Here is a 12,036-nt window from a genome sequence, read left to right on the forward strand (position 1 = left end):
AGCGACGCACGCTGGTGCAGGGAGCTGGTAACTAAGGTACACATCGGGTTTCTAAGCGCTGCGCGCCGCTTAGAGGCCCGATGTGTACCTTAGTTACCAGCGCCATTTCACTGATCACTGGTCTCCCGCCTGTCACACGCAGCATTGCGTGCTGGCCAGCGGGAGACCAGCGATCAAAAAAATGTCCTGGCCATTCCAGGACAATCAGCGATACCCGGCAGGGGGGGCCGGTCGCTGGTAAGTGTCACACACAGCGATCTCGTGGTGAGATTGCTGTTGCGTCACAAAACTTGTGACTCAGCAGCTGTGTGTGATGGGGGCTTAACTTCTGTATAGAAATTAATGGGCTGGAAAATAGTGACTGGTATGTTAGGAGTTAACTCCTATCCTGGAGTGTAACTACTGTGCCCACTTGGCTAGGGTGTGGGCAGGCACTGGTGGCTGACCTCCATGGAAATAAGCTGCACACTATCAAATAAAAAAGCTCTCATTGCATTAGAAGGGCAGGAGATAGAAAAGGAAATTTAATTGCAAACTTGATTATTTTCATAGTGTCTAACTAAGGGTACCGTTACACCTAGCGATGCACCAGCGATCCCGACTAGCGATATGACGCGGTCAGGATCGCTGGTGAATCGCTGGGTGGTCGCTAGTGAGCTGCCACGCAGGCAGATCTCACTAGCGACATAGCAGGGGTCGGGGGTCGCTACTTACCTGTCAGGCGCGGCGATCCTGCGTCCTCCCGCCCGCGTCGCTCGTCGGCGCCACAGGAAGCCCAGCAGGAAGTGACCGACGAGGAATGATCCAGCAGCTTCTCGTGCGATCAGCGATAACCAGCGGGGGAGCCGGTCGGAGGTAAGTATCACACACAGCGATATCGCTAGCAATATCGCTGCAACGTCACAAAATCGGTGACTTTACAGCGATATTGCTAGCGATATCGCAGTGTGTAACAGGGGCTTAAAGCACTTTTATAACTTGAGAAAATCTCCTTTAAAACTCCCCCACTAATGATGAATCAAATTTTTTAAAACGTTTGTTCGACAAAATCTTTTCCAAAATGTTCCTTAAAAACTGCTTCAAAAAGTCTTAAAAATATTCCAAATTCTTTTCTATGGGAAATACTTTTTGCTATTCACACGAGGAGTGTTTTATTTTGAGCTTTTGTTCCTTAAAGGGAATCTGTCACCTCAATTTGGCGCTGTATGTAAATGGGTTTGGTCTGGTCCGATGGGCGGTGTTTTGTCTCCTTCCCTCCACCCCTCCTTGGCCGCTGCACGCAATATTTCAGGTAATTTCCGTAGTTGTAATCCATATTACGCACGTGCGCATTGCAATCTCCAATCGTTCGTGCGCAGTATGCTTTGCCCAAGTGCGAGCAAAGCCGAAAAGCAATAGTGCGCATGCGCCGGTGAACTATGTCCCAGAACACCGAAATGGCAGATTCCCTTTAAGACATTTTAAAAATCCTGAAACTAAAAAGAAAGTGCATGTCACTGGTTTGAAGCAGACCCTAAAGGAATCCTCTTCAAAGTAGGCTTGGCTCAATAAAAAGGCTGGAAAGAATACCACAGGAAAAAAAACCTCAAAACTCCTCAAAAACACTTTTTGAAAAGTGGGTTACAGCTGAAAAATTTGTGGCGTTTGACTTCCTCAAAAAACTCTGTGTGAACATAGCCTAACATCATCGTCTTCATTTGTCGAATTCTGTGTCATACTGCATTTGAAGCTGTGAATATATATGAAAGGGAATCTGTCAGCAGGTTTTGCTATGTAATCCGAGAGCAGCATGATGTAGGGACACTGATTTCAATGATGCGTCACTGATTAGACTGGGTTTGGCTACAATTATTGTTTGGTCAGCAGGAGATTATCACTACAGGATAAGAGGTCCTCGTGCTTCCTAGTCCAGCCACTCTACCACCACTCATTAGCATCTGCCTGCAAGTATATATTGTTCACAAAAAGCTGCCAATCAGGTAAGTAATGTAGCACTTACAAACTCTTTTTTATACAGCTTGCAAGTGCGTCTCTGAAGTTGGCTGGACACCTGTACAATCATGAGCAGCTCCTGAAGATGGAAGTAGTGAATAACCCTTTAAAGGGGTTGCCTGGGACTTAGGATAGGTCAAAAATGTCTGTTTGGTGTGGGTGCGACACTCAGCACCATCGAGGGAACTGTGCAGCGCGGGTTTTATGTCCACTTTCATCTCCAAGTTTGCTCACAGCTCTACAACTGAGCAGGTCTGGTCACTCCCGACAGCAGGTACAGCTGATCGACGGGGGGGTTCCATATGTCGCACCCACATCAATCAGACATTGATGGCTTATCCTAAGGACCCTTTAATGGGTTATTCACTACTTCCGTTTTCAGGAGCTGCTCATGATTGCATAGGGATCTGGCCAACTTCAAAGACGCGCTTGCAAGCTCTATAAAAAAGAGCTGGTAGGCGCTATGTTACCTGCCTATAAAATAGGCTACTTCTGCTACAGTGCAGAGGAAGCCGGTAACTAAGGAAATGAACAGTAAACTATAACGTTAAAAATCCCTATCCCTATCGAGAATGGAGAGAATTTTACCTAAAAGGTAAATTGGAAAACTGCTTGTTTTTTACCCATTTTGGAAGACAAGACAATCCCTTTAAGAATTAATAAGTGCTTTTTGTTAGAGAGGCGTGATAATACCCTGCGTAGAAAACCTTGTTCACGCAGTGCAATACCTCATTTTAGCCTGTAGATGGCGCTTGAAGAACCATTCTCTGGTTTTCGACTTTTCGTTAATCAATCCTTACTTATAAAGTTTACTATGTCCCGAGACTTTTCTTGTATTCCGACGTGTTAACATAAAACTCTCTTACAGAATGGTACTCGGCGTCTCTTACAGAATGGAGCTCGGCGTCTCTTACAGAATGGAGCTCGGCGTCTCTTACAGAATGGTGCTCAGCGTCTCTTACAGAATGGAGCTCAGCGTCTCTTACAGAGTGGAGCTCGGTGTCTCTTACAGAATGGTGCTCGGCGTCTCTTACAGAATGGAGGTCGGCGTCTTTTACAGAATGGTGCTCGGCGTCTCTTACAGAATGGAGCTCGGCGTCTCTTACAGAATGGTACTCGGCGTGTCTTACAGAATGGTGCTCAGCGTCTCTTACAGAATGGAGCTCAGCGTCTCTTACAGAGTGGAGCTCGGTGTCTCTTACAGAATGGAGCTCGGCGTCTCTTACAGAATGGAGCTCGGCGTCTCTTACAGAATGGAGCTCGGCGTCTCTTACAGAATGGTGCTCGGCGTCTCTTACAGAATGGTGCTCAGCGTCTTGAGAAATGACAAGAGGCGACCTTGCTACGTTGTGTAACATTCCCTACGAGAAATGAGTCATCGGAAGGATTCGTTTCCACCATCACAACGCGCTTTTATTTAACAACTGAGCCAAAAGCAACAAAAAAAAGATAAAATAATAATAATACAAATTAGAACTTAAAGCAAGCAGAACAATTAGCTATTTTGGAGGAATTCATCTGCGGTTTTACGACGTCCGGCTCCACGGATTGCATTAGGTCGCTTTCGCTGGCGATAATGTGCTTCACCAGACACCGCGAGGCCTCGTCAATATTTATGTTTTCCTGCAAAAAAAATAAAATAAAATTAATAAAATTTAAAAAAAAAAATTAAGATATCTTTCCAATTATTGACATGCTTTAAAAGGAATGATCCAGTTAAAGGGGAAATCCATATTTAACAAGCGGAGCCTAAAGGTATTGGAACATAAAATATTAAAAGTGCAAAGCTGAGGTTGTCGTAAAAAATAAGCTTTTGAGGCACTATATAGCAGTAATAGTAATAGATATGATATAGCACTATTTTTATCGGGCACGTAATGTCACTTTAATTACTCAGCACTGTGTGACACTATTATTATTGGGCACTATACTGCACTGCTCCTTTCTGCAGCGTATGGCGCTATTTATTGGGCATGGTGTGGCAGTATTGCTTGTACTTATAATTTCCTCTTTTTACAATAAGGTATTGTCGTTTTTGGGATAGCAGGGCATTATTTTTGCATACTGTATGGCAGTGGTATGATAAGGCACTGTATGAGAGTATATGTACAGTCATTATTATTGCCTTGGTATGTTTGGGTACTGTATTGTAATATTAGTGTAATAGTGTGGTTGCGATATTAGTGGGCTATGTTTTTCACATTTATTGTTGGGTACTGTATGGCGTTGATACTACTGGGCATCATGACAAAGTGATATTCGTGGGAATTATATTGCACAGTCATTAATGGGAATTGTATGACGGCATTGATATTAGTAGGCACCATATAGAAGTGATATTAGGGAGCACCATACATAAGTGATATTAGTGGGCACCGTATAGAAGTGATATTAGTGAGTACTGTATTGCGTAATTATTGCTGTGCGCTGCTTGACAGTGACATTAGTGGGCACTGTATAGGAGTGATAGTGGTGGTTACCGTATAGACCTGATATTAGTGTTAAACACATTGTACTGTTATTATGTGGCACTGTTTGGCAGTGACATTAGTGGGCACTGTATAGAAGTGATACTAGTGGGCATCGTATAAAAGTCATATTAGTGGGCACTGTAAGTGGGCACATTATAATAGTGGGCACCATATAGAAGTGATATTAATGGGCACTGTATAGAAGTGATATTAATGAGCGACGCATAAAAGTCATATTAGTGGGCATCGTATAGAAGTGATATTAGTGTGCACCATATAGAAGTTATATCAGTGAGTACTCTATTGCGTAGTTATTGCTGGGCACTACTTAGCAGTGACATTAGTGGACACCGTATAGAAGTGATATCATTGGGCACTGTATGGAGGTGATATTAGTGGGCACCATATAGAAGTGATATTAGTGGGACATTAGTGGGACTGTATAGAATTGATATCAGTGGGTACTGTATTGCGTAATTCTTGATGGGCACTGCTTGGCAGTGATATTAGTGGGCACTATATAGAAATGATATTAGCAGACACCATACAGAAGTAATATTCGGGAGCACAGTATAGAAGTGATATTAGTGGGCACCATATAAAATCCATATTAGTAGGCACTGTATATAGGTGATAATAGTGGGCGTGGGAACCACATAGAAGTGAAATTAGTGGGCACTATATTGTATACTGTAGAAGTGATATTAGTGGGCACCATATAAAAGTCATATTAGTAGGCACCGTACAGAAGTGATATTAGTGAGCACCGTATAAAAGTCAGATTAGTGGGCACCATATAAACGTCATAATAGTGGGCACTGTATAGAAGTGATATTAGTGGGCACCATATAGAAGTGATATTACTGGGCACCGTATAGAAGTGATTTTATTGAACACCATATAGAAGTGATATTAGTGGGCACCATATAGAAGTAATAATAATGGGCACCATATAGGAGTGATATTAGTGGGCACCATATGCTGTAGAAGTGATATTAGTGGGCACCGTATAGAAGTGATAAAATTGGGCAACCTTATAGGAGTGATATTAGTGGGCACCGTATAAGTGATATTATTGGGCACCGTATAGAAGTGTTATTAGTGGGCACCATATAGAAGTGATATCAGTATATCTGTGACTACTCTATTGCGTTGTTATTGCTGGGCACTGCTTGGGAGTGACATTAATGGGCACTGTATACAAGTGATATTAGTGTGCACTATATAGAAGTGATAATATTGGGCACCGTATATAAGTGATATTAGTTTTAAATGCATTTTCCAGGTCACCACCTGACAGCACACTGGAGGACGTCCTTCTTATCCGTAGTGGGACAGGAAACCACGAGAGTTTAAAAGGATCCTCCCCCTACCACCCTTCAGTGTTTTTTCCTGTCCCACTGCGGATAGGAATGACGAGAGGAAGATCCGTCCGTTCCGCGCAGATGGATAGGATCGGGGGGCCCAGCCTTTCCCTTCCTACCTCAAAAATTCTGCAGCTGACACCCGGCACAGGGTCCCTCAGCCCATCCAGTGTAGCACTGCTCCTGGAGACGGGGTCGCTTCCTCCCGACGGGGGCTCTCGACTCCGGACGCCACCGCCACCACCGATATACGGGTACCCGGGCCGCCACTATGGAGTCCAATGGCCCCACAAGCGGACCCCAGCGGAGGATCACCGCACCTCTCCCCCCTCTGTGAGATGCGGCATGCCAGGGATCACGCCGTGCCAGGCTGGGGCACGTCACTTCCGGTCGCGTCATCCAGGCCGGGGCGCGTCATCAAATGCGACCGCCCGGCATTGCCGGCATAGAGCCATCTGAGAAGGGGGCAGTTTCAGGCAGTGGAGCGGATCGGCAGCACGGCAAGAGCAGGAACAGGAACAGCAGCGGTACGCCAGACTCTGCGACAGTAAGAGCCGGACGCTACGCTCGCGGCCACTTACACGTTCGGTGTCTCAACAGGCAGGCAGGCACAGTAAGCCTCTCTATCCAGGATGGAGGACCAGGCAAAGACGGAGACGGGAGCAGAGAGTCAGGGTCACGTGAGTAACCTCAAATGAGGTTAGGGCAGGGCCACAGTAAGGCACACCCCACAGAACATGTATTTTATGTGTTCCAGGGGGGGGACCTCCACCTCAGAGAGAAAGAAGCCCAGGAGGAAGGATAAGAAGTGTCGAGTTTGCTCTAAGAAGCTAAAGGACACGTGGCAAAAGACCCTCTGCGATGCATGTACAAAACGCATAATGGGGGAGAAACAGGCTACGCTCATGTCTAACATGAGAGCAATAATTAGAGAGGAAGTACAGGCTTTGGTATCCGGCCTGGCCATGTCCCAAACCCCGCAAGTGAACCCCAAGGCATCCATAAAGAGGCAGAGGCAGTCGGACACGTCTTCCAAAGACATCCTGTCCGAATCAGATGCAGAGGAGGAGGACATCAGAGAGCACCCAGAAAGGGGAAGGAAATATCTCTTTTCATCCGGATGAGCTGTTGGGGGCAGTGCGGCAGAATATGCAGATTGTGGAACCCCCGACTACCCTCTCAATACAGGATGAAATGTTCGGGGGGTTGCGCTCCCAGACTTCGATGGTCTTCCCAGTAAACACCCATATACGGGCGATGATATTAGACGAATGGGAGGAAGCAGAAAAGAGATTGACTATCCCCCGGGATTTCAGACTTCGCCTGCCGTTTGACCCAGAGGAGGTCAAGGTCTGGGAGGAGGTCCCTAAGATCGATATCCCAGTGGCAAAAGTATCAAAAAAGACAGCCATTCCGTTCGAGGACTCCTCAAGCTTAAAGGAGCCCCTAGATCAGAAGGCAGACGGGCTCTTAAAGAGAGCCTGGGAGAGTTCAGCAGCGGTCATAAAAACAAATATAACCGCGACATCAGTGGCACGCTCCATGCATCTATGGATAGATGATTTGGAGGAGCACCTGTCGGATAGAACTCCGAGAGAAACCATCCTGAAATCCCTTCCCTTACTAAAATTAGCTACGGGGTTTTTGGCTGACGCCTCAGCAGAGTCCGTTAGGTTCACGGCCAGAAGCCAATCCTTGTCCAACACAGCCAGAAGGGCTATCTGGCTTAAAAGTTGGTCAGGTGACATGCAGTCAAAGAATAAACTGTGCTCAATTCCCTTCTCGGGGGGTAGAGTCTTCGGTCCCGTTGCTTGATGATATCTTAGAGAAGGCGTCAGATGAAAAAAAGGGGTTCCCTGAAGAGAAACGTAGAAAGTATCAGCCCTTTCGTAGACCCCGTTACAACCAGAGAACAGAATACAGAGGGAAGGGGAAGTCGGGTCGATGGAGCTACTGCAAAGGGGGCGAGGGTAGAAATAGGAGCAGAGATACCATCTTCTCCGGCCCAGGGTCTAGCTCCCGGAAAAAATGACGCCACCAGAGTAGGGGGGCGATTGCTCAAGTTCAGGGGAGAATGGCGGGAGGTTACCACCAGCCCCTGGGTACTACAAGTCATTTCTCAAGGGTACAGGATAGAATTCAACTCCCTACCCCCGAACAGGTTCTTAGTGACCGGCTCACAGCTCTGTCCGACTCCCCCCCCATGTGGTTGGATATCCAGGACCTCCTAGAAATGGAAGAGATTATGCCAGTACCCGCCCAAGAAGAAGGGAGAGGACACTACTCGAGCCTCTTCGCAATGAAAAAAACCGTCGGGTGAGTCCAGAACCATAATAAATCTCAAGCCCCTAAACAAGTGGGTAGCATACAAACGCTTCAAGATGGAATCAATAAGATCCACGATTCCTTTGCTGGGAAAAGCGGTGGAAATGTGCACGCTCGATCTAAAAAGCGCGTACTACCACGTCCCCATCCACCCAGACCACCAAAAATATCTCAGGTTTGCGGTCGAAAAGGAGGGCAGGATACACCACTACCAGTTTCGCTGCCTCCCCTTCGGCCTAGCATCAGCCCCAAGAGTCTTCACAAAGTTAATGGTAGAAGTAGTGGCCTACCTAAGAGCTTGAAGCATCACGGTGGTCCCGTACCTAGACGACTTCTTAATCATAGCAGATTCAGCAGCCCAGCTCAGGGTCGACTGTCAGGCCTCGATCTCCATGCTGCAGAGGTTGGGTTGGATCATAAATTGGTCAAAATCAGAGCTCATACCCAAGCCCAGAATAAAATTTTTTGGGGTCATGCTGGACTCGGAAAGAAGAATGTCCTATCTCCCAGAGAAAAAGCAGACCAGCATGCCAAGGAAGATTCGTCAGTTCTCAAAGAACCGGGTATCGATCAGGGACGCAATGAGGATCCTGAGGCTGATGACTTCATGCATTTCCTGTGTTAGATGAAGTCAATTCCACTCCCGCAAACTACAACGGGCAGTCCTAGCGTCCTGGGACAGAAGACAGGACTCACTGGACAAGAAAATACAGTTAACCCCCCAGGTCAGAAGATCGCTGCTATGGTGGACTGTCCCGAGAAACCTAAAAACCGGTGTCTCATGGATTCAATCTCCAGAAATCGTAGTGACCATGGACGTGAGTCTGTATGGCTGGGGTGGACACGTCGGAGAAGAGTACTACCAGGGGCAATGGAGTCCGGAGGACAGCAGCAGGTCCTCCAACTTCAGAGAATTACATGCGGTCTGGAAGGTACTACGTGTCGCCTGGTCTCTGGTGAAGAACAAGCACGTCAAAATACTGTCAGACAATACCACCAGGGCGGGCCAAGACACCCGGCATTACAAAGCTTAGCAGAACAGATCTTCAGGTGGGCGGAAGGAGAGGTCCTCTCAATCTCAGCAGTACATCTGGAAGGCACCTGGAACCAAGTTCGCTTTAATTATTGTATTGTTAACGTTGTTACTTATGACTGTTGTGTTTGAAACTGTTCAACTGTAAAGCGCTGCGGAATATGTTGGCGCTATATAAATAAAGATTATTATTATTATTACACTGGTCAACAGCATTTTTGGTGCCAAAGATATTTCATCGAATTTAGGGTATTTTTGGGGTGCTGATTCTGAATATGTCATCAGTTTTGCCAGATTGGCTCAAGTTTTTGAGATTTTTGGTATCTTATTTATAGCACTTGTTGGTAAATGCGACGCATCATCTCATTAATTTCTTTGGATTAGTACTTGAACTGAGCAGTTCTCAATATAGTTTTGTGTTAATTAGTGTTCTAAAAGTTTGTTCATAGCTTGATTTTTGCACTAACTTTATGTTGTTGTCTGTTTTCCAGTGAAAAGCATGAACTCATCAAGAAGAAGTTGTCTTAACGATCCAGACTCATTCTGTTACATTTGTGGTGAATACACACTGCCAAAACATAGAAGAAACATAACAGACTTCGTAAAAAAAGTGTATTTTGCCTATTTTGGGGTTATGCTTGGGGACCAAGACAAGTTTTGGGCACCACACATAGTGTGCAAAGCATGTATCGAATTATTACGAAAATGGAGCAAAGGACAAAGAAAAAGCTTCAAATTTGGTGTTCCAATGGTGTGGAGAGAGCCAAAAAATCATCATGATGACTGTTATTTATGGTAAACACAGGTACAGGCACATCTTCACAATGAGGGACAGGCCTTCTTGCAGATTCCATGTTACTCCCATTTTCGTTTCTTATGCTTATTGAATCCTTGCACTTGCACTGCACAGAAATAACAGTCATCATGATGATTTTTTGGCTCTCTCCACACCATTGGAACACCAAATTTGAAGCTTTTTCTTTGTCCTTTGCTCCATTTTCGTAATAATTCGATACATGCTTTGCACACTATGTGTGGTGCCCAAAACTTGTCTTGGTCCCCAAGCATAACCCCAAAATAGGCAAAATACACTTTTTTTACGAAGTCTGTTATGTTTCTTCTATGTTTTGGCAGTGTATATTCACCACAAATGTAACAGAATGAGTCTGGATCGTTAAGACAACTTCTTCATGATGAGTTCATGCTTTTCACTGGAAAACAGACAACAACATAAAGTTAGTGCAAAAATCAAGCTATGAACAAACTTTTAGAACACTAATTAACACAAAACTATATTGAGAACTGCTCAGTTCAAGTACTAATCCAAAGAAATTAATGAGATGATGCGTCGCATTTACCAACAAGTGCTATAAATAAGATACCAAAAATCTCAAAAACTTGAGCCAATCTGGCAAAACTGATGACATATTCAGAATCAGCACCCCAAAAATACCCCAAATTCATTAAAATATTTTGGACACCAGAAAAAAAAATTTTTTTCGTTGACCTGTGTTATTATTATTATTAAGTTGCGGACTTCCTCAGCAGAAGAACAATAACCGCAACAGATTGGGAACTCAACGACGAAGTGTTCAGCAGCCTGTGCGACCGTTGGGGACAACTGAAAATAGACCTGTTTGCGGACAAAGGGAACACAAAGGTCAAAGCCTTCTACTCCCTTAACCCTGCAGGAAACCTGACAGGGATAGACGCTCTCTCACAGTCCTGGAACAGAGGCCTGTTGTACGCCTTCCCGCCTCTAGCTCTCATTCCACGGGTTCTCAGGAAGGTCTACAAGGACAGAGCCAGGGTCATATTGGTGGTCCCCTATTGGCCAAGAAGAAGTTGGTTTCCTCTACTCAGGAAGATATCACGGGAAGATCCTATTCTCCTGCCGAAAAGAGAAGACCTGCTTCACCAGGGTCCGGTCTTCCACCAGAAGCGCTTTAGTTATCAGCCTGGATCCTGAGCGGCAGGTCCTAAGAGCAAGGGGTCTATCGGACAAAGTCATATCTACTCTACAAGCAAGTAGGAAGCCTGTGACCGCAGCAATATATAACAAGATCTGGAAAAAATTTTGCAGCTTTTGTGGAGATGCGACAGTCGAGACTGACCAACCCCACATCCCGAAGATCCTTGACTTCTTGCAGGCAGGGTTCAAAAAGGGCCTTAGACCCAGCACTCGGGTGTACAGATTGGAGCCTTAAGCGTGTTCTATGACACAACCCTATCATCACACCCTTGGATAGCCCTGCTCTCAAGGGCTGTGCAGAGGCTTAAACCCTTGATAAGAAAGACTGTTCCCCCTTGGGACCTTAACCTAGTCCTCAATGCGCTATGTAGACAGCCATACCAGCTAGGGGAAGAAATAAGTATCGGTAACCTCTCTCTGAAGATGGCTTTCCTAGTGGCAGTTACATCAGCCAAAAGACTGGGGGAACTTCAGGCCCTATTGGTCCAAGATCCCTACTTACAAATATTCGTCCTGATACTCGACCCGCCTTTTCTCCCCAAGGTTATCTCAGACTTGAAAATGAATCAAGAGGTAGTGCTCCCCTCATTTTGCCAGTTTCCTAAAAATAGCGAGGAGAAAGCTTACCATAACCACTCAGGGAAACAGTGCTCAGGTACCTGGACGCAACCAGGCCTTGGAGGCAGGATAATAATCTTTGTCCAGTACAGAGGCCCTAATAAAGGAAAGAAGGCGTCGAAATCCACAATAGCAAGGTGGATTAAATCCATTATTAGCGCAACTTATAGAGCACAGGGTCAGAGCCCCCCCGGGGAACCTTAGAACCCACTCAACTAGAGCCATGGCCGCATCATGGGCAGAGAGGGGGGGGGCCTCGGT

The 12,036-nt window shown here is 45.7% G+C and overlaps 1 protein-coding gene across 1 annotated transcript in view; it reads right to left on the reverse strand.

Moving 5' to 3' along the window:
* Positions 1-3,379: 3,379 nt before the first annotated feature.
* RAB38 (RAB38, member RAS oncogene family) overlaps positions 3,380-12,036 on the reverse strand; it is a 57,791-nt gene continuing 49,134 nt past the window's right edge. Inside the window, exon 3 of the mRNA XM_073569252.1 lies at positions 3,380-3,615. Coding sequence (XP_073425353.1) covers positions 3,463-3,615 — 153 coding nt within the window. The 3' untranslated portion in view covers positions 3,380-3,462. The remainder of the gene's footprint in view (positions 3,616-12,036) is intronic.

Source organism: Dendrobates tinctorius, unplaced genomic scaffold, assembly GCF_039654945.1.
Source record: "Dendrobates tinctorius isolate UK_male_01 unplaced genomic scaffold, ASM3965494v1 ptg000023l, whole genome shotgun sequence".
In the NCBI taxonomy this organism is placed as follows: Eukaryota; Metazoa; Chordata; class Amphibia; order Anura; family Dendrobatidae; genus Dendrobates; species Dendrobates tinctorius.